This window comes from Phalacrocorax aristotelis, chromosome 31 (genome assembly GCF_949628215.1).
Source record: "Phalacrocorax aristotelis chromosome 31, bGulAri2.1, whole genome shotgun sequence".
Classification (NCBI taxonomy): Eukaryota; Metazoa; Chordata; class Aves; order Suliformes; family Phalacrocoracidae; genus Phalacrocorax; species Phalacrocorax aristotelis.
Window position 1 is genome coordinate 160,769 of NC_134306.1, and position 24,684 is coordinate 185,452.

At 56.9% G+C, this 24,684-nt stretch overlaps 3 protein-coding genes across 11 annotated transcripts; 1 reads left to right on the forward strand and 2 right to left on the reverse strand.

Moving 5' to 3' along the window:
* The first annotated feature begins 332 nt into the window (after positions 1–332).
* Positions 333–10,231, forward strand: LOC142049071 (uncharacterized). Of its 8 annotated transcripts, XM_075076484.1 has the most exons (6): positions 333–1,096; positions 1,184–1,482; positions 3,354–3,427; positions 3,829–3,935; positions 4,158–4,222; positions 4,397–6,382. In XM_075076484.1, the coding sequence occupies exons 4-6, from the start codon at positions 3,857–3,859 to the stop codon at positions 5,435–5,437; spliced, it is 1,185 nt and encodes a 394-aa protein (XP_074932585.1). In that variant the 5' UTR covers positions 333–1,096; positions 1,184–1,482; positions 3,354–3,427; positions 3,829–3,856; the 3' UTR covers positions 5,438–6,382. The 8 variants fall into 8 exon arrangements, with proteins under 8 accessions (XP_074932585.1, XP_074932583.1, XP_074932584.1 ...); XM_075076482.1 differs by having other exon boundaries at positions 336–1,096; positions 4,158–6,382; XM_075076483.1 differs by lacking the exons at positions 333–1,096; positions 1,184–1,482; positions 3,354–3,427 and having other exon boundaries at positions 3,500–3,935.
* A 1,906-nt stretch (positions 10,232–12,137) lies between these two features.
* Positions 12,138–18,404, reverse strand: LOC142049059 (uncharacterized). 2 transcript variants are annotated; one of them, XM_075076445.1, is made up of 6 exons: positions 18,338–18,404; positions 17,730–17,856; positions 17,142–17,255; positions 16,048–16,823; positions 14,445–14,550; positions 12,138–14,252 (listed from the first exon to the last, which is right to left on the reverse strand). In XM_075076445.1, exons 1-6 carry the CDS (start codon positions 18,359–18,361, stop codon positions 12,634–12,636), a joined length of 2,766 nt encoding a protein of 921 aa, XP_074932546.1. In that variant the 5' UTR covers positions 18,362–18,404; the 3' UTR covers positions 12,138–12,633. The 2 variants fall into 2 exon arrangements, with proteins under 2 accessions (XP_074932546.1, XP_074932547.1); XM_075076446.1 differs by lacking the exons at positions 16,048–16,823; positions 17,142–17,255; positions 17,730–17,856; positions 18,338–18,404 and adding an exon at positions 15,488–15,522.
* A 932-nt stretch (positions 18,405–19,336) lies between these two features.
* On the reverse strand, positions 19,337–24,652 carry LOC142049070 (E3 ubiquitin-protein ligase TRIM7-like). Its single transcript, XM_075076478.1, has 8 exons — positions 23,634–24,652; positions 22,458–22,911; positions 21,888–21,983; positions 21,574–21,804; positions 21,430–21,452; positions 20,909–21,024; positions 20,677–20,736; positions 19,337–20,364 (listed from the first exon to the last, which is right to left on the reverse strand). The coding sequence occupies exons 1-8, from the start codon at positions 23,768–23,770 to the stop codon at positions 19,850–19,852; spliced, it is 1,632 nt and encodes a 543-aa protein (XP_074932579.1). The 5' UTR covers positions 23,771–24,652; the 3' UTR covers positions 19,337–19,849.
* Between the last annotated feature and the right edge of the window lie 32 nt (positions 24,653–24,684).

The following is a 24,684-nucleotide window of genomic DNA, read 5'->3' on the forward strand; positions in this document are numbered from 1 at the left end:
AGACCACATCTGTCTCTGCTCACTTTTGGGCTTCCCCAGTACCAGATAAGTGTGGGCATGTGGGATGCAGTGGAGAAGATGGACTCAGCAAGGCTCTTGGCACTGCAATGGGTGATTTTTTATCCCCTGCAGAAGCTCCTGCCTTCCCCAAACCTCCCCTGCCTGTCGCCGCAGCCTCTTCTCACCCTGGGGTCCCTTTGGGACCTCTCTGGGAGCCCAACCATGCCACCCCATGGTGAGGATGCCCAGGATGGGACGTACCTGCTCATGGCGCTCCTGACGTCCTGGAGAAGGGAAGCGTGGCAGCCTCGGTGCCTCTGTGGGGCAGAGCCACCCCACAGCACTGTCAGGGCCAGCCCCATTGTACCGGGGTTGGAGCACACCCCAGAGCCAGTCCCTGCCATCCCACAACCCCGACGTGCTCTTGATGCTGGGACCTGCAGGAATTCAGACCCTCCCTAGGCAGGGGGGCACCCCGAGGCCACCCCACCTGCAGGGGCTTGGGTGCCAGGAGCTTGGACCCCTCCAGCTCCACCTTCAGGTTCTCCAGCTCCACCAGGTTCCCCAGCTTCTTTGGGGTGTCGGTGGCTCCCCAGGACCATTTCCTCATGCACGTACCCCTTATGCACGCTCAACCACCAATGCAGCTTGACTTTTTGCCAGCTGAGAGCATCATACCTGCTTGGGACAGTGCCAGGACCAGATGGAGATGGGGTGGGTGGCGGAAACACGGGGGTCCCCATGATGGGAGCAGCCATAAAGGCGACCTGGTTATAATGGGGAAATAGTGGTAGAAAAGGTCTGCCAGCTGTGGAGCCCTGAGCATCCTTGATAAAGCACAGGTGGGAGCCTTGGGAAGCCTTGATAAATGCAAATCAAAGAAACTGTGATAAAAACCGGCCTCCTGAGAGAGCAGAAGTCAACAACAGCTGTGTCCTGCACCCACTTAAGTATCTAGACTAACAACATAGAAGTAATTCATTATCTGCACAAAACAAGGACGTCCCTGGACGAGGTGTCCCGGACAGACCCTGGATGATTTTGTACTCCATGAAGTGGATCATCCATGCCAAGAGACTTTTCTGTCGGCGATTGGGTGAGCGTGGTACCGGCAACACGTGAGAAACAGCACAAAGCTGTTGCTGGCCTGGCAATTAACCCCATCTCTTAATTTCCCCATTAGGGCATGGCAGATCCTGCTCAGCTCTGCTTGGGAAGATCCTGCCGAGGCGCAGGGCCGGAGTCCAGTCTAGGGGCTTGTTGGGCAAGTGGTTTTGGCCGCTCGGAGCCAGAGCGAGGAGGTGAGTGTAAACGACACCGAGGGACACCAGGAGCTGTGCTGTGAGCAGGAGATTAAGGGGGTTTTCCCCTTATCTCATTGCCCTCCAAAGCCAGTAATGCTGCTCCCAGAAACTGGGTGTAAGTTGGAGATGTTTGGGTGTAGCCTTTAGCCTGGTGCCTCCCAGAACTCGTACCCATCCGGTGAGTGACTTTTCTTTCCATGGGGGATATAACCCCTCCAGCACCCCAGTGCCCATCCCCTGCTATGGGTGCAGCCCTTCAGACACCCCCCCAGGATGCTCAGGGCTGGGTACGGGACATCCCCTGCAGCTGCACAGACCCAGGGAGGGGGGGCTATACCTCTTCATTCTATCCTCCACCCCCCTCTGCTCCTCCCAGACCCCTCCAGATCCCCCCGACACCCCTTGGGGTAGAGGGAGGGTCACCCCTGGTCCCCCTCCCCAGGTCTGAGTGCAGCCCCCGGAGCTTGATGTGACCCCCCCCAGCACCCCAGTACCCATCCCCTGCTATGGTACAGCCCCTCGGACACCCCACCCCACCCCGCACCCCTTATTTTGGGTATAGATGAGGATGGGGGATAGGGGGCAGCGGGGGACAGGTCCTCCCCAGGGCTCTGAGGTCCCCAAGGGGATAGGGCATATCTGGGGTGTCCCAACCCTTGAAGCCTCCCCATCTCACCCCATCTTGCCCCTTGGGAGGCCGTCCTGAAGGGCAAAGATGTCCAGGAAGGCTGGATGTTTTTAGGAAGGAAATTTCGAGGTGCAGGAGCGGCCTGTCCCCATGTGCCAAAGGATGAGCCGGTGGGGAAGATGACTGGCCTGGCTGAACAGAGGGCTTTGGCTGGAAATCAGGGGAAAAAAGAGTTTATCGCCTCTGGGAGAAGGGGCAGGCAACTCAGGAGGACTACAAGGACGTCGTGAAGTTATGCAGGGAGAAAATGAAAAGGGTCAAAGCCCAGCTGGAAATTAACCTGGCTACTGCCATAAAAGACAATTAAAAATGTGTCTCTAAATATATGAGCAACAAAAGGGGGACTAAGGAGAGTCTCCACCTTTTATTGGGTGCGGGAGGAAACACAGTGACAAAGGCTGAGGAAAATGCTGAGCTACTTAATGCCTTCTTTGCCGCGGTCCTTAATAGTCAGACCAGTTGTTCTCGGGGTTACCCAGCCCCCTGAGCCGGAAGACAGGGACAGGGAGCAGAATGATCCATCCCGTTGGAGGCACGTGCCGTCGGGATGGGGGTGTGAGTAGGGGGCTGGTGGCACGAAAGGCATTCGAAGCGCCGTGGTGGGCTCTGGGTCCACCCTGGAGAGGCAAGCTTGCAATTCTGCAAGAGCTGAGGGCCCTTCCCAGCACAGGGACCATGTCAGCATGCTCAGCCCAGCACTGCATTGCACTGCTCAGCACCCCACCGCATTGCACGGCACTTCCCAGCACCCCACTGCGCTGCCCTGCAAACCTCTGCTCCGGGTCCCACGGGCAGTCCCCGGGCCGGGTGCTGCAGGGATCGGGGACAGGGCGCAAGGGGCTGGGTGGGATGGGCACCGTGAAGGTTGTGGGGTGGGAAATAAGCTGCTTATTAAATCTGCGTGCAAGCAGCAAAGGGTACAACAAAGCCAGGCAGCGCTCAGAGGGAAGGGCCGGTGTCTGACCGCCTTGGCGCACGGCTGAGTTGTTGGAGCCTGAGCAAAAGGGGTGCAGCGATGCTTTTGGTCCAGCCCGTGCTTGCTGCCACGCTCCCGGGAAAGGAGTCAAAGAAATCTGCTCATTTCCAGCCTGACCGGTGCAGGTAAGACCATCCTGCAGGCTGGGAATTGAGCGAGCCGCCACCATACACCACCACCGGACAGGGATTCCCCCCTGGCTTCCAGAAAACCAAGGTTTATAGAGAAAACCGTACGGTTTGTTTGTGAACAAAAGCCCAAAGCCCTCTGGCGGGCCTCTCTCGTCGCCCCACGGCCCGGCACGCACACCCACACCGCAGCGAGGCAGCGGAAGAGCTTTTACTCTGTTTCCATCCTCCTCCCAGTAATTTTTTCCTTTTTGCAGAGGTCTTGCTGGTCCTCATCTCCTCTCCCATCTGCAGCCAAGGGAGGGAGAGCAGCCGGGGATGAAGAGAGATGGTAAATAAGGACAGGCATCTCCCAAACAGCCTCAGCGCAGCCGGAACTGTTCCCCGCCCCCCCATCTCCCCCTTGGCTTTTTCCTGTGCCTTAACACAGCAACCCGGCCAGCAACGCTGAGCAGCCGTATCTGCTGCGGGGCTGAGCATCCCGGGGAGCGAGCGGGGGGGACAGGACCGCATCCCCCAGCCCCGCAGCACCGCTCACCCCAAGGAGTGGATAAAGAGTCGCCCAGGGGGCTGCGGGATTTTGGGTGGGGGGAGGTTGCATTGGAAGCGAGAGGGTGGTGGAAAATAATCCCCCCCAACCCTGGGGAGGGAGCGGGTGTCCCACCTGCGATTTGGCTGTAGTGCTCCTGGGGAAGGGAGCGTTGACGGCGGCGTGTCTGCCCCCCAAAACAGGGCTTTTCAGCCCCAAATCAGCCTCAGGATGGAAGAAGGGGGAGAGACGGTGGCAGCTGGTCCCACGGGGAGAGAGGAGATGGGCGGCCCCGGGAGCATCTGGACAGGTGAGCAATTGGGGCGTGGGAGAAGAACCACCAGCCATTGCCTTCGTTTCACCCCGCCGACGGGCGAGGATCATACCGGTGGGGTGGTCTTTTGGAAATCATCCCTCCGCGGTCTTCCTCCATCCTGTGACCCCTCGCCAGTCCCTGGAAACAGTTGCTGATGTATCGGGTACCGTCCCATCCCGGGGCAAAACATAACTTAATCTCTGTCTAACCCTGCAGGAGACGGGATGCGGAGGGAGGATGAAGGATGCTGCGTGGAGCAGGGATGTCCTGATGGAGCCAAAGTGGGTGAAATGGTGGTAAAATCCAAAGAGAATAACCATGGGAGAGCTTGTGAGAGCGACCGGGGGATGGAGGGATGTCTGGGGATGGAGCAGACAGACAAATTCACCTGTGGCGAGGGGCTCTTTGCAGAAGAAAGTCTCTACGAATGTTCTCACTGCAAGAAATGCTTCCAGGACAGGTCAGAGCTCATTTGCCATCAGAGGTTGCACAGAGGAGGAAAGACTTTTAAATGCCAAGAGTGCGGAAAGGAGTTTGGGAAGAGCTCGGACCTTAGTTCCCACCAGAAAAGCCACATGGTGGAAAAACCCTACCAGTGCTCGACGTGCGAGAAGTTCTTCAAGGACAGGTCCACCCTCATCAGGCACGAGAGAGTGCACACGGGAGAGAAACCCTACAAGTGTTTGGAGTGCGGGAAGAGGTTCACCCGCAGCTCGGACATCATCGTCCATCAGCGGATTCACACGGGGGAGAAACCCTTCGAGTGCTCCGAGTGCGGGAAGAGGTTCAGCCAACGGTCCAACCTCTTCACCCATCAGATCGTGCACACGGGGGAGAAACCCTTCACCTGCCACGAGTGCGGGAAAACCTTCGCCCGGAGATCCGAGCTCACCATCCATCAGCGAACGCACACCGAGGAGAAGCCCTACCAGTGCTCCCAGTGTGAAAAATCCTTCCGGGGGAGGTACGGACTCTTCAGGCACGAGCGGTTGCACACGGGGGAGAAACCTTACGAGTGCTCTGAGTGCGGGAAGAGCTTCGGCCAGAGCGGGGACCTCATCACCCACCAACGCTTCCACACGGGGGAGAAGCCCTACCACTGCTCTGAGTGCGGGAAGTTCTTCTGCAATAAATCCAGCCTCGTGAAACACCAGAAATGGCATTTGGGGGAGAAGCCCTACAAGTGCCACGAGTGCGGGAAGAGCTTTGGGCAGAGCTCGGACCTCATCACCCACCAGCGAACCCATACGGGTGAGAAGCCCTACCCCTGCACCGAGTGCGGGAAGAGGTTCACCAGGAAATCCAGCCTCATCGTCCACCAGCGGGGACACAGAGGACGGAGAACTGGAGAACGCTCAAAATGTGGGAAGAGCTTGGAGGAAGACTCCAGCACTGATGCTCCCGGGAGCGTGGGCATGGGAGAGAGCTTGTCCCCGTGCTCCGAGTGTGCGAAGCCCCTCGAGGAGGCATCAAGCCTCCTTGACCAGCAGAGGTGATGGAGAGGAGAAGAAAACCTCCCAAGTGCCTGGAAGAGGAGAAATGGCTGGGCTTGGCTTGGCTGGGCTTGGCTGGGCTTGGCTGGGCTGGGCTTGGCTGGGCTTGGTTGGGCTTGGCTGGGCTTGGCTGGGCTTGGCTGGGCTTGGTTGGGCTTGGCTGGGCTTGGCTGGGCTTGGCTGGGCTTGGCTGGGCTTGGCTGGGCTGGGCTTGGCTGGGCTGGGCTTGGCTGGGCTTGGTTGGGCTTGGCACCAAGATCACACAAGCTGATCAGAAATGAGAGCAGCGTGGGACATCCTCCCATGTGAGATTTAACTTTTTTTGTGTGTGTTTTGGAGACAACTCAGGGGAAGAAAAGAGTTAAACGCTACAGCGTGGGTTCATCCGTGATGGAAAAAGGCTAATTCCTCATGTTATCGCATAGATTGTTTAATAGTCTTCACTTTGCTCTTCCAGCAGCTTCATCCAAACCCTTCGCTCCCTGGTGAGAGCCCTTCTCTCATCCTATCCCCTCTTTTTTTCAACATCTAGCTGCTATATTTTTGTATAGTTAGCTTGGTCCAGGTGTCTGCTGCACGTCCAGCCTCGACGCGTTAAATCTCGACTTAGAAAGAAACCGGGTCAGTTGTTCCTAAGGAGACTTTTTAAAAAAATATTTTCTTATTGGATATTTGCACATTTGATAAATATCTAAGGAAATTTTAAATATTGCCAGAGGCATATTAGCAGAATGAGCGTTCTCCCTCCGGAAGGTGGAGACGTTTTTAGTGGTGGAGAAAATCAAAAGGTCTCCACTGTGGATGTTGGAGAGTGGATTCACCCAATCCAAGGGAAAACCGTGAGGTTTCAGTGAAAGGAGCACAACGTGGAAGGATCGGTGTCCCAAATGGAAACCGCCAGAGGCAGTTTATATGAAATTGTCAATAAATAACCCGTTTCTTTCCTTTGCTGGCGTGCTCTGGGTCATCATTGCTGCTCGCAGGAGGGCGGTCATCTGTGCTGGTGCTGTGGGTGGGATAAATGTACCACTATGAGAAACACCAGTGGGAGCTCCAGACTGGGGGGTGTTGGGTTTTATGGGGAGGACACGGACTCTCCCCACCTCAGGCACCCTCCATGTCCACGTGCCTGCCTCTCCTCTCATCGCTCTGGGGCCAAACTGGGCCCAGTATATCCTCAATACTGGTGCTATGGCTGGAGTGTGCAGCCAGATTCACCTTCCGGCAGTGTGAAGCCCAGAGGCCACGTTGATGGTACTGGTCCAAAAATTTCATGCTTGAGCCCAAAATTAGGGGATCCTCACCGACATCTCCGTGCCCACAGTGAAGGACCTTGGTGAGCATCCAGGATCTCCAGGAGCTGGGACGGGACCCAGGCATTTGGGGGGGGACCCAGGTATCCGGGGGGGGACCCCAAGTATTTGGAGGGGGCCCAGGCATTCGTGGGGGGACCCAAGCGGCTGGTGGGGGGGACTCAGGCATTCGTGGGGGGACTGACGTGGCTGGGGGGGGGCCCAGGCATTTGTGGGGGGACCCAAGCGTCTGTTGGGGGGGACCCAGGCATTCATGAGGGGACCCAGGCATCCAGGGGAGGACCCAGGTGTCCGGGGGGGGACCCAAGCGGCTGGTGGGGGGGACCCAGACATTCGGGGGGGGGGGGACGACACCCAGGCATTCGGAGGGGAGGAACCCAGGCATTCGTGGGGGGGTGGGGGGGGGCTCAGGCGTCGGGGGGGGGGGGAAGACACCCAGGCATTCGGAGTGGGGCAACTCAGGCATTCGGGGGGAACCCAGGCGTCCATGGGGGGGCCCAAGCCTCTGGTGGGGGGGAAACCAGGCATTCGGGGGGGACCCAGGCATGCAGGGGAGGACTCAGTCATTCGGGCGGGGGGGGGGGATGCAAGCGGCTGGTGGGGGGCACTCAGTCATTCTGGGGGGCACCCAGGCATTCGGAGGGGAGGAACGCAGGCATTCGTGGGGGGCTCAGGCGTCTCAGGGGGGAGACACCCAGGCATTCGTGGGGGGGAACCCAGGCGTCCGGGAATGGGACCCCGGCGTCCCGGGAGGGGGGAAGCCAGGCGTCCGGGGGACCGGCAGACAGGAAGGGGCGGGAGCATCGCCGAGCGGTTGCCGGTGCCGGCAGCGAAGGGCCGTGGCGGAGCCGGAGCTCCCGGGCATCGCTGCCCGCTCCGGCCCGGGGCGGCCGCAGGTACCGGGGCGGGGAGGGCGGGGGGCGGCGGGGGACGGAGCCAGCACCGGTCCTGGGATGCTCGGCCCCGCGGTCCCGCTCCCCCCGGCCCGGCAGAGTTGGGAAAAGTTCCCCTTGCAAAAAAAAATCCGCCCTTTCCAGGGTGTTTTTCTGATTTTTTGGGGGGTTTTACTTTATTTTTTTGGGGGGTGGAGGGGGTCCAGCTTCTTATTGGGGGTTTTGCAGCCTGGAGAGAAGGCGAAGGCGGCGGGGCGTCACTGTTTGCCACCACTCCCGGGGGGTTGTGGGGGGGTGGGGCTGCAGAAGTGATGGAGCCGGCTGTGCTTCCCCAAGAGAAAAAAAAAAGATTAAAATAATCGTGTCGGTGGTGAGACCCCCAGATTATTGGGAGGGGTGGGGTGGGGTTGTGTCTCCATCCTTGGAGATGTTCAGCCCTCGCCTGGACACGGCTCCGAGCAAAGCGATGGTGTTGCCTCTGCCCTGAGCACGGGGTCGGTGCCGTCTGGGCTAAATCCTGCCGCTGTGATAAATCCACCACTTAATTGTCCCAAATGCTGTTGCTCTGGTGGGTACAGAGACGTGGAGTTATAACACGGCTGCATCCAGTGCAGGAGAAGGATTTAGCATATATTTTTATTTTTTTCTCACTCCTCAGACAAGCAGTTTTTCCCAAAAGGCAGCAGCGACCCTGCCCCCGCCTCGATGGCTGCTCCAGAGCCAGACCGATCCGAGGGGATGGAGCGATGGGAGGGAGCACAGGAAGGCGATCTCCAACCAAAGGAGGAGCCGGAGACCCCAGGAGACCCTCATGGAGGTGAGAGCTGCACCCCAGGATCCCACCCAAGGGGTGCTTTATCTGTTGTCTTTCCTGTTTCTGCTTGTAGGTGATATTATTACTTCTAACCCAGCAGGACATGGGATGGAGAGTGAGAATTGGAAGAGTCCCCAGCAGGAGTGCCCCGAAATGAGCAGCTCATCATCTGTAACCTCAGAAGGAAATTTTTCTGGGAGTTTTCAGCAGAGAAAAGCGCGTGGAGATGCCCACGGGCTGCAAGAATACCCAGAGAAGGATGCAAGCACCTTTGTGCATGGTGAAGGAAATGGCAAAGTCCTCAAGGGACCCACCACCCCGTACAAAGCCCGAGAAAAGAAATACATATGCACCGACTGTGGGAAAAGCTTCAGGCAGAGCTCGAACCTCATTGTGCACCGGAGGATACACACGGGGGAAAAGCCTTACAAATGCTGCGGCTGCGAGAAGTTCTTCAGCGACAGATCTAACCTGGCGAAGCATCAGCGGCTGCACACCAAGAAAAAGCCCTTGAGGTGCCGCGCGTGCAAGACGAGCTTTGGGAGCGACGTGGATTTCCTCGAGCATCAGCAAACGCACGACGGGGACAAAGAGTTTAGATGCTGCCAGTGTGGGAAGAGGTTCGGGCAGAGCGGGAAGCTCGCTCTGCACCAGGAATTGCACGCGAGGGAAAAAGTCTACAAGTGTCCCAGGTGCGAGAAATTGTTCAAAGACCGGTCGACCCTCATCAGGCACGAGACGCTGCACACGGGGGAGAAGCCCTACAAGTGTCACGAGTGCGGGAAGAGGTTCACCCGCAAAGCGGACCTGACGGTCCATGAGCGGATCCACACTGGGGAGAAACCCTTCGCTTGCTCCGAGTGCGGGAAAAGCTTCAACCATCGGTCGAACCTTTTTACCCATCAGAGGAGGCACACGGGGGAGAAGCCTTTCTCGTGCCAAGAGTGCGGGAAAAACTTTGGCCACAGAGCAGATCTAGTCGTCCACCAAAGGACCCACAGTGGTGAAAAGCCGTACCATTGCTTTGACTGCGGGAAGAGCTTCAAGGGTCGCTCCACGCTCGTAAGACACAAGAGGTTGCACACGGGGGAGAGACCGTATCAGTGTTCTGAGTGTGGGAAGAGGTTCGGGCTAAGCGGGGACCTCGTCGTCCACCAGCGTTTCCATACTGGAGAAAAACCCTACAAGTGCTCCGCGTGCGGGAAGGTCTTCAGCAACAGCTCCAGCCTCATTAGGCATCAACGACAGCACGCGGGCGAGAAGCCCTACAAGTGCTACGAGTGCGGGAAGGGCTTCGGGCAGAGCACAGACCTCATTGCGCATCAGCGAACCCACACTGGGGAGAAGCCCTACCTGTGCCTGGAGTGCGGGAAGCGGTTCGGTAGAAGATCCAACCTTATGGTGCACCAGCGAGTACACGGAACGGACGGACGCCGCAAACGCCGGCAGCGTGGGACGAGCTTCCCGGAGAATGCGGCTCTTTCAGTCCATCACCATGTCGCGATGGAGGACAACGCTGCCCCGTGCTCAGCCCCGCTGAGCGTCAGCAGTGACGCAGAGAACAAAAATGATTAAATCCCCGGGGGAGAAAAGAGGGTGGAGAAAAAGCTCAGACCTTTCTAGAGGTAGATGGAAAAGCACAGAAGAAACAGCCACTGGCATACGGAAAAAAATGCACGCTCTTTGTCTTCCACATTGGCATCAGCAAGGATGGGTTGGGGGAAAAAATACCTGTGTACATGTTTTTGAGTAAAACCTGAACCTATTTACTAAATAATGTGTATTATTGCAAACACATGGCACGGGCTTGACGCGCGCTGCCGTGGCTCTCATATGTCCCCCTTTCCATCATAGAAACCTGGTCCCCAGGCACCTCCTTTAACTTCTTTCCCCGTCCCTGGATCGGCGCTGAGCTGAGCCACCACCCTTGTCACCATCAGCCAGCAACTGTCCCATGGTACTCGGGGAAGCGGAGCGGGGCGGGGTGGGTCGCATGTATTACCCGGACAACCCACACATCCAGCAGAAATCATTCTCCCCCTGCAGGTTAAGATCCCATGATCCCATTAAACCATGCAGTGGCCATCTGAGCTACGTTACGTTGTTATGACACCTCTGACGATCCTCCTGCACCATGTCTGCCTCCATCCTAGTCCTCTGGAGGCCACCCAAGGTCTTCAGGGTGGGTGTAGGTGACATAGACGTGTGTGTCCCCCCCCAGTCTGGGGACATTGGTGGCCTCAGCTGTCAGTGTGGCAGGGCTGATGCTCCTGCCGTTACGGTATCTTGTCTACATTATGAGGGCTGTGGTTGGAGCACCCTGTCTGCTTGCTTTGGTCATTGCTAGGTGGGATGGTCCCATCACCTTCTCAGCTGGTGCCCAGGAGACGGGGCGATCCCTACTGGGAAGCCGCCTGGGATTGCCAGAGAGCCCCCTTTAAGGTTTAGGGTAGCTACAAGTGGCAGTAAACCCAAATTTGGCCAAAAAGCAATAGTGATATTCTCAGTTCTCTATCCAAATGCTATAAAAAAACCTTTTCTGGTCTGTCTATCCATTCATGCAGTCAGAAACACTGTGTGACATGACCCTCCCCGCTGGGTCACGGCCAGGACATTATTAATTCAACTCCAACCCAACCCTGCAGGAAACAGCATGGAAGGAACCAAACAACCACCTTTTTTTATATTAAAGACGCAGTGTGGTACCACAATTTTGACTCACCTACTCCGTTTTGCCTGTCAATGATACATTGACTGGCCCAATGAAGGCGAACCTGCCTGGGGGGGGGTCTAAACACATCAGAGATTAATGCTGATTGTGGGTTGGAAAGTTAGAGGGCAGCTACCATGAAGTAAAAGGTGGGAGAAACCACCCCCGCAAGCAAAGGTGATACCTTTTCCATGGTGCTCCCGCAGTTTTGCTGCAGTGGCCACCATGGGCAGCCGTAAGTCTTGGGAGGAAGGGGGAGATAAAAGGGAATGGGAGGTAGGTCCCACTGCACGAAGAGGAGGAAAGGGAAGATGAAGCCAAAGAGCCAAGCCCTTAGTGAAACACCTGGAGCACCGCAATGGCCGTGGACCTTCTCTCATGCCAGGTCCTGGAAACCTGGTAAGGCACTTGCAGGTTGTCTTCACCCCTGTGAGCCTGTCTAGCACAGCAAAGCCAAGCAGTGTCTTCTGGGAACCAAGGCAGGACCCCTCTGGCCAAAGGGACCAGTTTCTCCAGTCGTGGTCAGGCTTTAGTTGGAGTTTCCAACACCACGGCTTGTTTTGGCTCCACTGACCAAATCTGAGCAGCTTCCAAGCTCAACCCCAGCTCAGGAACAAGCAAAACCCACCCTACTCCCTTAAAAAAATCAACCCCCAGCTCTCCAAAAACCTGTTGGGAAAATATGGTTTCCCCAAAATTTGCTTTCCTCCAGGATGCAGAGCTGGGAGGGATGAGGACCGGCCCCAGGCAAGTTCTCGGACACGGCAATCATGGTTTCACCAGGATCTCCCTGTTTTCTCTTAGGTTATAAACAGTGAGCTCCCAACCCCCAGGCACCAACAACTTCATGAAGCTCTTTGCAATTTTCCCCTTTGCTTTTTAATGGCAGTAACTTCTCCCTGCCACACAGGAGCAAATAAAAATGTAATATGCGGCTATTTAGCTAGCAGAAAAATGCAAGGAAAACATGATATTCCTTAGGGACAGAGGGTCTTTTTTTTTATTGAGTTTCCTTACATACAAGGGGGAGAAAAGGATGTGCAGGGGAAGACAGATTTCTACAGTATCTTTGGGGCTCTGATGGGTTCCCAGCCCAGAAAATGCCAACGGAATTAAGGAAGGGCTTTAAAGACAGACGAAGGGATGACAGACAGCCTGGAACAGTTTGACAGGGGAGTGATGGGAGTGAGTGGATCGTGGACCAACACATCGAGCCCTTTGAGCAAACTTAGTAATAAGAGGAAATAATAAGGAAAAAAAAAAAATTGTTTACTGATCAGCCTACTTTAGATCATTTGCATGAGGTGGGTTTCTCCTCCCCCCCCCCCCATTTCTGCAGTCCTTAAAACTGAAGAATTTTACCTAGGAAAAGCACTGATTTTTCTCTTTCAAGCAGGACGTCTCAACTCTTCCCAAAACCCTTTCCCTGCTCCAAGCACTTACAAAGCTGTTTCTCCCCGGTGTTATCTCTACTGTTCGACAGGGTTTGACCCCTCCTTGAAGCCCTCTGCACACTGGGGGCACTGGAGAGAGTCCTTCCCCACCGTCGTGTCAAAATGTGAGTTGGGCTGGAAGCTTCTCCCACATATCTGGCACTTGCAAAGCTCTCCGTGCACCCTCTGATGCACGATGAGGTTGGATCTCCTGCTGAAGTTCTTCCCACAGACCAGGCAGGGGTAGGGCTTCTCCCCGGTGTGGGTCCGCTGGTGGGCGATGAGGTCTGAGCTCTGCCCGAAGCTCTTCCCGCACTCGTGGCACTTGTAGGGCTTCTCTCCCGCATGCAGCCGCTGGTGCCGCACAAGGCTGGATCTGTTGCTGAAGAACTTTCTGCACTGGGAGCACTGGTAAGGCTTCTCGCCCGTATGGAAACGCTGATGTGCGATGAGGTCCCCGCTCTGCCCGAAGCTTTTCCCGCACTCGCTGCATTCGTACGGCTTGATCCCCGTGTGCAGCCTCTCGTGCCTGAAGAGCGTTGACCTCCCCCTGAAGAACTTCTCGCACTCGGAGCAGTGGTAGGGCTTCTCCCCGGTGTGGGTCCGCTGGTGGACGATAAGCTCCGAGCTCTGCGCGAATCGCTTCCCACACTCTTCGCACATATACGGCTTTTCCCCCGTGTGCATCCTCTGGTGTCGGAGAAGATTTGACCGGTGGCCGAACCTCTTCCCACACTCGGAGCAAGCGAAGGGTTTCTCCCCCGTGTGCGTCCGCTGATGGACGATGATGTCCGAGCTGCGGGTGAACCTCTTCCCGCACTCCAAACACTTATAGGGTTTCTCTCCCGTGTGCAGCGTCTCGTGCCTGATGAGGGTGGACCTGTCTTTGAAGCACTTCTTGCACGTCGAGCACTGGTAGAGCTTCTCCTCCACGTGGATCCTCTGGTGGAGGTTGAGGTCTGAGCTCTGCCCAAACTCCTCCCTGCACTCGTAGCACTTGTAGCGACGCTTCCTCATGTGCCGCCGCTGATGCTGGAGGAACTTCGATTTGTCCCTGAAGCATTTCCCACACTTGGGACACAGGTAGAGTTGTTCTCCTACGTGCACCTTCTCATGGACGAGGAGTTGCGATTGGTGAATGAAGCTTTTCCCACACTGCTGGCATTTAAAAAGTTTTTCTCCTACGTGGACCCTCTTGTGCCGGATGAGCAGTAACCTGTCCGGGAGGCACTTCTGGCACTCGTAGAGCTTTTCTCCTGTGTGAGTGTTCTGGTGGATGATGAGGGTCGAGCTCTGCCTGAAGCACTTCCCGCATTCGTGGCATTTATAAGGTTTCTCTCCGGTGTGGATCCGCTGATGCACGATAAGGTTGGTGCTCTGTCCAAAGCTTTTTCCACACTCGTCGCACGTGTACTTCTTCTCCTTGCTGCTGGCTCTGTACTGGGCGTTGGATTCTTCGAGGACTTTTTGGTTTCCTCCACGAGGAATGAGTTTATCCCCTTCCGCCCCGTCCTCGCTCTCAGGAGCTGCCTCCCGCCGAGGGCTCTCCAAAACGTTTCCTTCCCATTTCGCAGCTGCGATGCCGTGCTCTCCCCCTTGCTCAGCACTTTCTTGCTGCGGGTTTGGCTCTTCCTTCGTCCCGGCAGCACATCCTGCTGTGGGTCGCAAACAAGAGTCACATCTTATTTCTCAAAGGGAAACCGCGCCACGGTGGGGGATGGTGAATAAAAGCACAGGCAGGGCGAGAGCAGAGCTGTGCCACCTCTTTGCCCTCAACCCCAATCATTTTGGGGGGGGGGCAAAAGCAGGGCCTCGGGGGGGTCCTTCCACGGGGATGAGCTCCTCACCTGCAAGGGGCTCTCCCAGGGTCTCCCCTTCTTTCTCCCCCTGGGGATTGGGGTCCAGTGGCTCTTCAGCTTGTTCCATCCACGGTGGCTCTGGGAAAGGGAACCCCTGGGGAATTCGGTAAAGAACATCCCCCCCCCGGTGTCACTCACAGGGGCTGCAGCTGGCAGCGAGCACCCAGCGAGCTTCGGCCTTACACCCATGAATGGCGGGTAGAGCCCCCCCCCGTGACCCCCAGCGATGCCCCCACCATCCCCCGGGTGCTGTGTCCAGCCATCCCTCTGCATCCCCCTGTTGCTGCCCCCAAGTCCTACTCCTGGCTGCCTCTGGTGTTACCCCTCCCCTGGCTGCTCCCGGTACTACCCCCAGTCGCCCCTCTGCACCCCCCCGTGCTACCCCCAGCCGCTCCCGGTACCGTCCCGGGTGCTCCCCCGTCCTACCCCCGGTCCCCTCCGGTGTCGCCCCCCCAACCGCTCCCAGTGCTCCCCCGGCCGCCCCTCTGCACCCCCCGGTCCTACCCCCCTGGCTGTTCCCGGTACCGTCCCCGGTGCCCCCCTCGGCCGCCCCCCCCGTGCTACCTGGGGTCCTCCCCGGTACCGTCCCCGGTGGCCCCCTCGGCCGCCCCCCCCGTTGCTACCTGGGGTCTCCCTCGGCCGCCCCCCCCGTGCTACCTGGGGTCCTCCCCGGTACCGTCCCCGGTGCCCCCCTCGGCCGCCCCGCCGTACTACCGGGTGTCCTCCCCGGTACCGTCCCCGGTGTCCCCCTCGGCCGCCCCCCCGTACTACCGGGTGTCCTCCCCGGTACCGTCCCCGGTGCCCCCCTCGGCCGCCCCCCCGTACTACCGGGTGTCCTCCCCGGTACCGTCCCCGGTGCCCCCCTCGGCCGCCCCCCCGTACTACCGGGGGTCCTCCCCGGTACCCCCCTCGGCCGCCCCCCCCGTTGCTACCGGGGGTCCTTCCCGGTACTGTCCCCGGTGCCCCCCTCGGCCACCCCCGTTGCTACCGGGGGTCCTCCCCGGTGCTTCCCCCCCAGCCGCTCCCTGTACCGTCCCCGGTGCTGCTCCCCCCCGGCGCTCCCCCGGCCGCCCCTCCGCATCCCCCCCCCCGCTACCCCCTCGGTGCCGCCCCTCCCCCACCGCCCCGCAGCAGCCGGGGCCGCCCCGCGTTGCTCCCGCCCCTTCCTGCGCACTGGCCCCGGCGCACCCCCGGCCGCGGCAGCCCGGGAGACCCACGGAGGGAAAAACCCGGGTGGGGACGGGGCCTGACCTGGTTTATCCCAAACTGGCCCGTTTCAGTTCGAGATCCGTGGAGGTTCTGCAAAGGCCATTGCACTTCGCGAGCCCAACCCCCCTATGCCCAGCAACGGCAACTGCGTTTCCTCCTCGACCCCCCCTCCCGAAATATTTAATAATCCTGCCTGCGTGCAGACCCACTCATTTTTAATGGAGCATCATTTTTCATGGAATGATTTTCCAAGCTTTTGTAGGCGCCAACGCGCACGTTTCAACGCAAAGCGTGCACTCTCAGGCGTTCGATATATCCACGTCCCACCCACGCCTCCCGCTATTTAACACGGCAGGATCTCACAGTGAATGACCTTCAACACCTGGAGCACTGGCTTCCCTCCTCTATGAGTTTTCTGGTGCACGGAAAGGTGCGAACTCTGCCCAAAGCTCTTCCCGCACTCGCAGTACGTGTACGACTTCTCCCCCACGTGCATGCGCTGGTGTTGGATCAGCTTGGATCGCACGCTGAAGCGCTTCCCACACTCCAAGCACCGGTAGGGCTTTTCTCCGGTATGGATTCGTTGGTGGACAATGAGATCTGAGTTCTGTATGAAGCTTTTCCCGCAGTCGGCGCATCGATACGGTCTCTCCCCGGTGTGTCGCCGCTGGTGTTTGACGAGGTTTGACCTTTTGCTGAAGCGCTTCCCGCACTCGCAGCACTGGTAGGGTTTTTCTCCCGTGTGGGTTCTCTGGTGGACGGTCAAGGTCGAGCTCCGCGTGAAGCTTTTCCCGCACTCAAGGCACCTGTACATTTTCTCGCCGGTGTGTATCCTCTGGTGCGTCGCGAGGCTGGAGCTCCTGTTGAAGCATTTCCCGCACTCGAGGCACTGGTAGGGCTTTTCCCCTGTGTGGGTTCGCTGGTGGACGATGAGGTCTGAGCTCCGAGTGAATCTTTTCCCACACTCGAGGCATTTGAAAGGTTTCTCTCCCGCATTGTCTCTCAGGGGTGTAATTACGTCCGCGTTCTGGCCGCCCTCGTGTCCAGACTCGGTGTGGGTGTGCTGCCTTTCTGCAGGGTCCTCCTGCACTGGGGTTTCTCCGAGGTCGGCATCGCCTTCTCCGGAAACCTTCCCACTGTCGATTTTCTGTGTTATCGCTGTTGTGACACAGAGAGAAACCACACGGGTTATTTCTCAGGCCAGGTAGAAATAACATCAAAGGGAAGTGGGTAGAAAAAGCTGATTAACCAGGCAGGAAGATTGGCTGGGGGTGCAGCAGCTCTGCTCTGTGGTTCCCCAGGGATGGAAGAAGGGGAAATCAAAGGAAATTTATTCTGATTTCCAGCCAGGATCGGTGGAGATGTATCTCCTAGTAGGATCCATCGCACCTTGGCTAAAATCCTGGTGTGGGTTTGATAAGATATAACAGTGTGCGCTGGCGTAGGTGGTCATGGGCACAAGCACCCCATCCTCACCTGCATGGCTGCTGCTCAGGGCTTTTTTTTCCTCCGTGTCTTGAAGATCAGGGCCCCAGCACTCTGCTACCTCTTGCATCTGGGCGAGCAAGTCTGGCTTGGCCATGGGAAAACCTGTTCCAGAGGGTGAAATCAGGAGATAATGGCATGAGGGACTTGAGAATTGTAGAGTATTTGCAAAGTTAAAAGAACTTTGAACTTCCTGAGGGACACAGGGTGGGAAGGATGGTGGTACGGTCATCCAGACCATCAGGTGCTTGTGTGAGCGTGAGTCCTCCACCCGAGCCCCACAGAGGGCAAACACCAAACGCTGGCCCAAAACCAATCACTAGGATGGAGCTAATCCAGGAAAAGGGACAAGAACCCTGCAGGGAAGACAGATATTTCCATCCACTGGAAAATTACACAGAAAAGATATAAAAGGGGCGTCTCCTTAATGTTCCTCCTCACTCTGTCTCCCAGGCAAAGCATCAAGGAGATGGTCTGTCTCGCTCCCGAGTGCTGCAGAGCTCAAACCATCCAAAACTGGAGAGCGTAAAAGCTTTGGGAGCTCTTGGCTCCAGCACTGGAAGGGATAGGACTCCTTACCCAGAGACGTCACGGTCTTGTAGTTCTCCAGCATGACGTCCACATAGAGAGCTCTCTGCACCGGGTCCAGCAGCGCCCATTGCTCCTTGGTGAAATGCATGGCCACCTCCTCGAAGGTCACAGGCTCCTGCAGCAGCAGCCAGAGACCTTCAGTACGTGGGTCCAGAGCCACAACTCTTATTTATTCATTATTATTTATTCAAGAGAATAAAAAACCCCCAGAGGTCCTGGGATGAAGTTGAGATGCTCAAGCCCATCCCAAGCAACCGAGGAGAGCGTGGGGCATTGGGGAAGAAAAAGAAGGACCTCCCAGGAAGAGACTGAGCTTCACAGACCTGAAAATAAATCCCCAAGCAGGACCCAAGGGTGAAACACCAAATGGGAAACCATCAACCTCCCACGGTCGCCTGGATGGGAGGTGGTGAAGGTGGCTTTTCCCAGGGCTGTGCCTCGCCTGGCAGCCTGTGCCGGGGCAGAGCACTGTGTGAGGTTTTGCACCCATAAATATGTGGTTTTTTCCCCAAAAAGGGCTGATTTTCTCGTGCATGACCAGTATCTCTGAAGGAATGAACCACCCCCCCCCAACCAGACCTTGACGAATTGCCCACCTGAGCCAGCTCCACTGTGTCCATCTCCTGGGGTTTTTTTTTGTGTGTTTCAGGACATTTGCCCGTCAGTCCTAGGAAACAAGAAAGGAGAAAAAGAAAAGAAAAAGAAGGATGTTCATTTTGGGGCAATGGTGTAAAACTTAGAGCTTTTCTGTGATTTTTGGACATCTAGGAGGAGCCTGGCGGCATCCCTGCAGCCCTGCAACAGCCGGGAGCTTGTGGGGAGTGGAAGAGAAGGGGACAAAATGGGGTGTGTGGGGGGGCTTCAAGGGTTGGGACACCCCAGATGTGCCCTATCCCCTTGGGGACCTCAGAGCCCTGGGGAGGACCTGTCCCCCACTGCCCCCTATCCCCCATCCTCATCTATACCCAAAATAAGGGGTGCGGGGTGGGGTGGGGTGTCCGAGGGGCTGTACCATAGCAGGGGATGGGTACTGGGGTGCTGGGGGGGGTCATAGCGAGCTCCGGGGGCTGCACCCAGACCTGGGGAGGGGGACCCGTGGAGAGCCCGCCTCTGCCCCGAGGGGTGTCGGTGGGGGGTCCGAGAGGAGCAGAGGGGGACGGAGGGTCGAAGGAGGGGACATAGCCCCCTCTCCCCGGGTCTGTGCAGCCGCGGGGGTGGGGGGGGTCCCGTACCCAACCCCCAGCATCCCCAGGCCATTACCTGCGCGGCGGCATCACCGGGAGCGGCTCGGTGCGTGGGTACCGGCTTCGAGGAGCGAGGCTGCCCGGGCTTCGCTTTGTTCTCGGTTCCCTCAGCCCCAACCCCTTCCTGTACGTCCCCCGCCCCTTCCCGTGCCCTGTCGGGTTCGGCCACCCCCGGTCCCCGCCATCCCCGGTCCCCGGTCCCCGCAGCATCCCTTCCCACAGCCCCCGGCTGCGCTGCAAATACCAACCCCCGGAGCAGCGGCAATCGCTATCGCTAAATATCGATTTCAAATATCCCCTCTTGCACGTTCCCCACCTCGGGTTCTGCCCCCAAGGGCAGTTGCCCCCTGGTGAAATGCTCCGAGGGCTGCGAGGAAGATGCTGTCATCCTTTAGCTACTCTGGACCTACCTGGGGTCCTATGGGTCCCCACCGCTTGGGGTGGGGTGGGGGAATACCTGCCCCCCTTTTCTTGCCCTAAGGAAGGAGCCAATGGCAGGGCACGCACAGCTCCCCGCATTTCCACCCCAGGGCCCTTTGCTCTCTTGCATGTCCTCGCCATGAAGGATGGAGCAGGGAAAAATCCCGCTTTTCCTTGGGAAATAGAGGGGGACGTGACCCCACTCCCTGCCTAGATCCATCCCAGAGCTGCAGCCCAGGGCTTGGCCTTCCCACAGCCCCAGGAGCCACCTGACAACATTAAACAAAGAAAGAAAATTCCAATTTGTTGGTTTTGGTTTTTTTTTACCCACCAAGTTCTGCTAGAAGAGATTCTCCTGCCACGTCATAAATAAAAAAGGGAAAAAGGTGCACAACAAGCAGAAAACACCCCCCGAAAGCTGGACTGGGCAAGGGCAGGGAGAGCTCATGGGCAGAGGCGGAGGTGGGAGCCTCTCCCAACCCAGAAGAAAGGGAAGACGCTTTCCCCCCCGAACGAGGCTTTTTGGAACGTAAAAATAGGGGGGTCACGCTCAGCAAAGTAAAATGCCACTTGCCCCACTCCATAGTCCAGAGTCACCCGCACCTTCCCAGTTCTCCCGGTGAATGGGAAGGTGGTGATGGGGGAAGTGAAGGCACGGTACCGATTCCCGCACCACCCCAGCGCCCAGATCCCCTTCTCTGGCCGAAACTCAAGCCAGCCCTTCCTCAGAAGGGAGCGTCGGGCCACCCCCAGTGCCCAGGTCCTTCCTCCGGCCACCTCCACCTCCCAGCAGTGGGTCCCTGCGGTGAAGCCCTGGCAGCCCAGCACGCAGCAGGAGGCATCGAATCGCTCGGGGGTGGTGGGCAGATCCTGTCCCGCATCCATCCATCTCACCCCTCGCCGGTCCCGGGACAGGACAAGCCGGGCGTTGGCAGTGTCAGGGTCCAGAGTCACAAATGCTGCCAGGGATGGAGAAGAATGTGGTGTTGGAGGAGGCCAATACCCCCCAAAAAAAGCCCTGCTCCAGCTGAGACAAGCCCCAGCATCACACATCTGCCCCTGTCCTGGGCATTGGAGCAGAGACATGTCCATGTCTTCCTGTGTGGGAACGTCTTGCCTTACGCTGGAGGAGGGGACAGAGCTCCTTTATATCATTAGGAACCCCAACGCAAGCTCAACCCCTCATTTCCCAAACATTTTAAGCACCATTTTAGCTAAGACCGACTTTGCTGGAGCCCTCCCTGGTGGCTGCTGTTCCAAAAGAGCCTCACCTTTTCCATCTCCTCCTAGAGATGGTCCTTGCTCTTTCTCCAGTTCAGATGGCAAAATGTCTAGGGGATGAAGACAAAGGTTGGACATCACACCCTCCGGCTGGTAATTCTGCTCGCTCTTGCCCCTGTCATGTTTTTCCTGGGAAAACTGGAAAAACAGCAGCAGGCAGAGCTGCCCCCCTCCCATAACGGGGGGAGGACCCTCCATCAACCCAGTCATGCTCCACAGTACCTTGAAATCTCCCCAGCGTCTCTCTGAGGACATCGTTTTGTCGAGAAATGACACGGAGCCTCCGCTCCAGGTCCGAGAAGGTCTCCATCGTCCTCCGAGCGCTGCCCATCTCCCACCTGGATGCAAACTTTTCCCCTTAGACATGGGACGCGTGGTGATGGCATGAGATGCCGGGACCATCCCTCCTCCCCCTGCACCTTGGATGACTTGGGTGGGTGAGCTGGCTGTCCCCAAAATGTCCCTCTGCCCCAGGCCTAGAGATGCCAACCAGCTCCCTACAGGAGGACACTTGGGTCCCTGTTGCCCTGATGGCCAAGAGGACCTCTGGTCTTAGGGTGCTTTCTCTCACAGCATCCCCGTACTGGGGTTCAGGGGCACCTTCTTGCCTCCACCCCCCTCCAAGCCTCACTTCAAGCCCTGCCTGAACTGCCAAAATGTCCATCTCTGTTCCAGAAACCACGGGGATGGTACCTGTGAGCCATCCCCCACCGCTGAGACACGGGTGGTGGAAGAGCACGTACCTGTCCACAGTGCTTCGGGCATCCTGGAATAGAAAGAGAGAGACAAAACCCCTCAGTCTCCCATCCCCAAATTGGGGGAAGACCCCGGCCGAGGTGGTGCTGTGTGCGAATCCCTCTCCCGTTTTGCCCAGTAGAACATCCAACCTGGAGGAATCTGCTCGCAGGTTCCTCAAGCATCTTCTCCATCTCGCAGATCAGGACATCGAGGACTGAAATCTCCCCTGACATCTTGGTCTCCTCTTCCTCCTGCCTCCTCATCATCTCTTTGTCCAGCTCTCCCAGCCGAGCCAGGAGGACAAGCTCTTGGTCCTTCAGAAACCGGCGCAGCTGCCGAAATTCGGACACAATCTTCTGCCTCTCAACCTCCGTCTGCATCTGCAGGATGTGGAAAGACACCACCATGGACGACACCGGTCCAACGCCATCACCCAGGAAAAATAGAGGTAACAGCTACTTACCAAATAGTCCTGACATTGTCTCTCTCCACTTATTTTCAATTCCAAAATCTCTTCCCTTCGTTTCTTGAGTTTCTCTAGGTCACTGTATATTTGCTCCTGGAAGAAGAAAAATGGTTTGGGAGGGTATCTAGGTGGGAGTGGGGAAGGGATGGGATGCTTGGAAACACTCCCCCCATGTTTGGGGGGGAGGGGGGAATCACAGCATGGGCACGAGGATGGAGAAGACGTGGGAGGGCAGCAGAGGAGCCAGCTTCATTCTCACGTGAAATAAATTGGGAAATACATGTTGACTGCTTTGGACCAAAAGGTTTAGCCTGAAAATTAAAATTTTTGTCTTTTTAGCCAAACTAAAAGAGTTGTTTAGGGTTTCCCCCTCCACACCTCCACCCCCCCCGCTCTCCCCAGTTATTTCCACTTGTTTATTTTCTTGGTGGAGAAAAACAATTATAGAGAACTCCCAGCTGGCTTGAAGCCTGCGACCCTGAGAAGCTCAAAGAAGCTACAGCATCCCTTAAGGCGGTCAGAAAACTTTCAGAAAAGGAATAGCCCAAGCTTGGTCATGGACCTGACCTTGTCGTCTTGGGCAGATTCCTCTACGTAGGCTGTAGCGGGACCTCCATGAACCCTTGGTCCATCACGGCTGGAGCTGGATGCTTTTGCACCACCCTTGAAGGCAAACGTCCTCTTGCTCCAGGAGCAGAGCTGCTCCTTCTCCTCCCTGTCTCCTTCCAGACCCAAGAGCCTCAGCTTCTCCTCTAAATGCTCCAAATGCAGTTTTGGCTGGAAATGCCCTTTCCTGAGCCGGCTTCGGTGGCCGACGGCCTCGGCATCTCCAAGCCTTCCTCGCTCCAGCCAGGATCGGGTTGTGCCGGCTCCACAGCCAGCGGGGTCGCAGCCCAGACGCTCAGGGTCTGGCCGATGCTGCAGGATGGTGCGGTGGGTGCTTTCTTCTCCTCCTTCCCTTGGTCTAGATGAACCGGAGGCCATGGCCTCCAGCCTCTCTTGTTCCTCGTCCCCTTGCTGCCTGCGGCAAAGTGAATGTATAAAAGGTCTCAGCATGGGTGGAGGAAGGAGGAGCAGTGGAGAGAACCTCTAATCTCTTTTAGATATTCATTTTAGGAAGGGATGAATTGCCCTCTAGCAAGGCTTGGACTTTAACGTCCATCTCTTGGGCATTAAGGTTCATCTCTCCTACGGGCGTTGACATCTTGGGTTGGCATCTTCACTCGTGGGACGGCCACAGGAGAAGGAACCAACCTTCCCACCTAGTGGGAACTGGCATTTCATCCCCAAAGCTCAGGCTCTAACCTGCTCCCTCGCTGGTGCACGTCCCCCACGTCCACTCCCCACCCTTCAAAGCACAGACCGAAGCCGTAGGATGCATTTCCCAACGGAGGAACGCTCCGATGATGCACATGTGCACAAAAACGGTGCTGGAAAGCAGTTTTTTTATGTCTTCTTGCTGCTTTCCCTTTATTTGGAACCAATTTTAATTGATTGATGCAGCAGATGCAGAACCTGAACGCGTGGCCAAAGCAGGTTCAGCAGCACGATCCACCCCCCACCCCCCCCCCAACCCCCTTGACTGCTTGCACTGCACGGACAGACCACAGCCACCCCAAATTTAACAGCCTTTCATCTTTACACTCGGAAAAAAAAAACATCTCGGCAGTGCCAAGAGCGGCCGCGACGCTGCCGGTTCCCTTTGCCGGGGTGTCCCCGACCATCCCAAAAAGAGACACTTACCCGTTAGGCAGCAGCACAAGGTCTTTGCAGACGATTTGTTTGTTTTTTTTTTTTTTTTTAAAAGCGTGGGGTGATTTAGTCCACAGGGCTCCTCTCCAGCCACCCTGGGCCTGTTTGAGCTCAGAGTCAGATCGCATGGAGGACAGAGGGAAAATATCAGCCCTATTTAAGGAAACACGGAGAGGAATGTGCTGCCCGGTGTCTCCCTGCCAGGAACAGGCTCATTTACATCCCTCTGCGGATCGGTGTCCCCAACTTCGACGTTTTCAATCCAGGATAAAGCTGGGACTGAAAATACTTCATTATTTTCAGATGTAGGATAAAATACCTTTGGCTGTTGGGTAAAACGGGGCATCTGCCACCATGCAGCACAAGGATCATCCAAGCACAGCCAGCTCCTGGGGGCTCACCCCCCGCCTTGGCCATCACCAGGGCAAAAAATAAGCACAGTGGTCATCCAACTGCTTTAAATAAAGCAGCTTTTTCAGCCTCTGTCATGGAACAGGAGCGGCACAGCAACGCCTCCCTGATTGCAATTTTAATTACAGCACCACCAGTTTGATAAACACGTGCTTCGAAGTCGCTGCTGGTGGCGATTTCTGGCACGGAGGAAGGGCAGTTTCTCCTCTGTGGTGTTTCTTGCATTGCTAGTTACTTAGAAAAGAGGTTTTTTTTCTAAAATTACTATATATTTTTGTAGTATTATGTATTTTCCCCCCAATTTCTGTCTGCTGAGAGCAGGAATGGTATCTCGAGCTGCTACACCAAGCATTTTGAAGCCCTCAGACACAAATAATCTGTCCGTGTCCTCCCTCTTGCCCCTGCTTGGGTCTTCTCCTGCCTACCCTACGCTGGGGCCACCACAAACGTGGATTGCAAGGGCGATAATGAAGGTTTCTGGCCCGATGAACCGCAGGAAGAGAAACCCAAAACCACAGGGCTGAGATGCCCTGGCCGTTGCTCATCGGTGGGAGGTGACAGCGTCACTCCCCGATGGGATCACACAGTGGGACCCACCTCAAACACCCCCCTTTTTAGGAAGGTAAGTGGG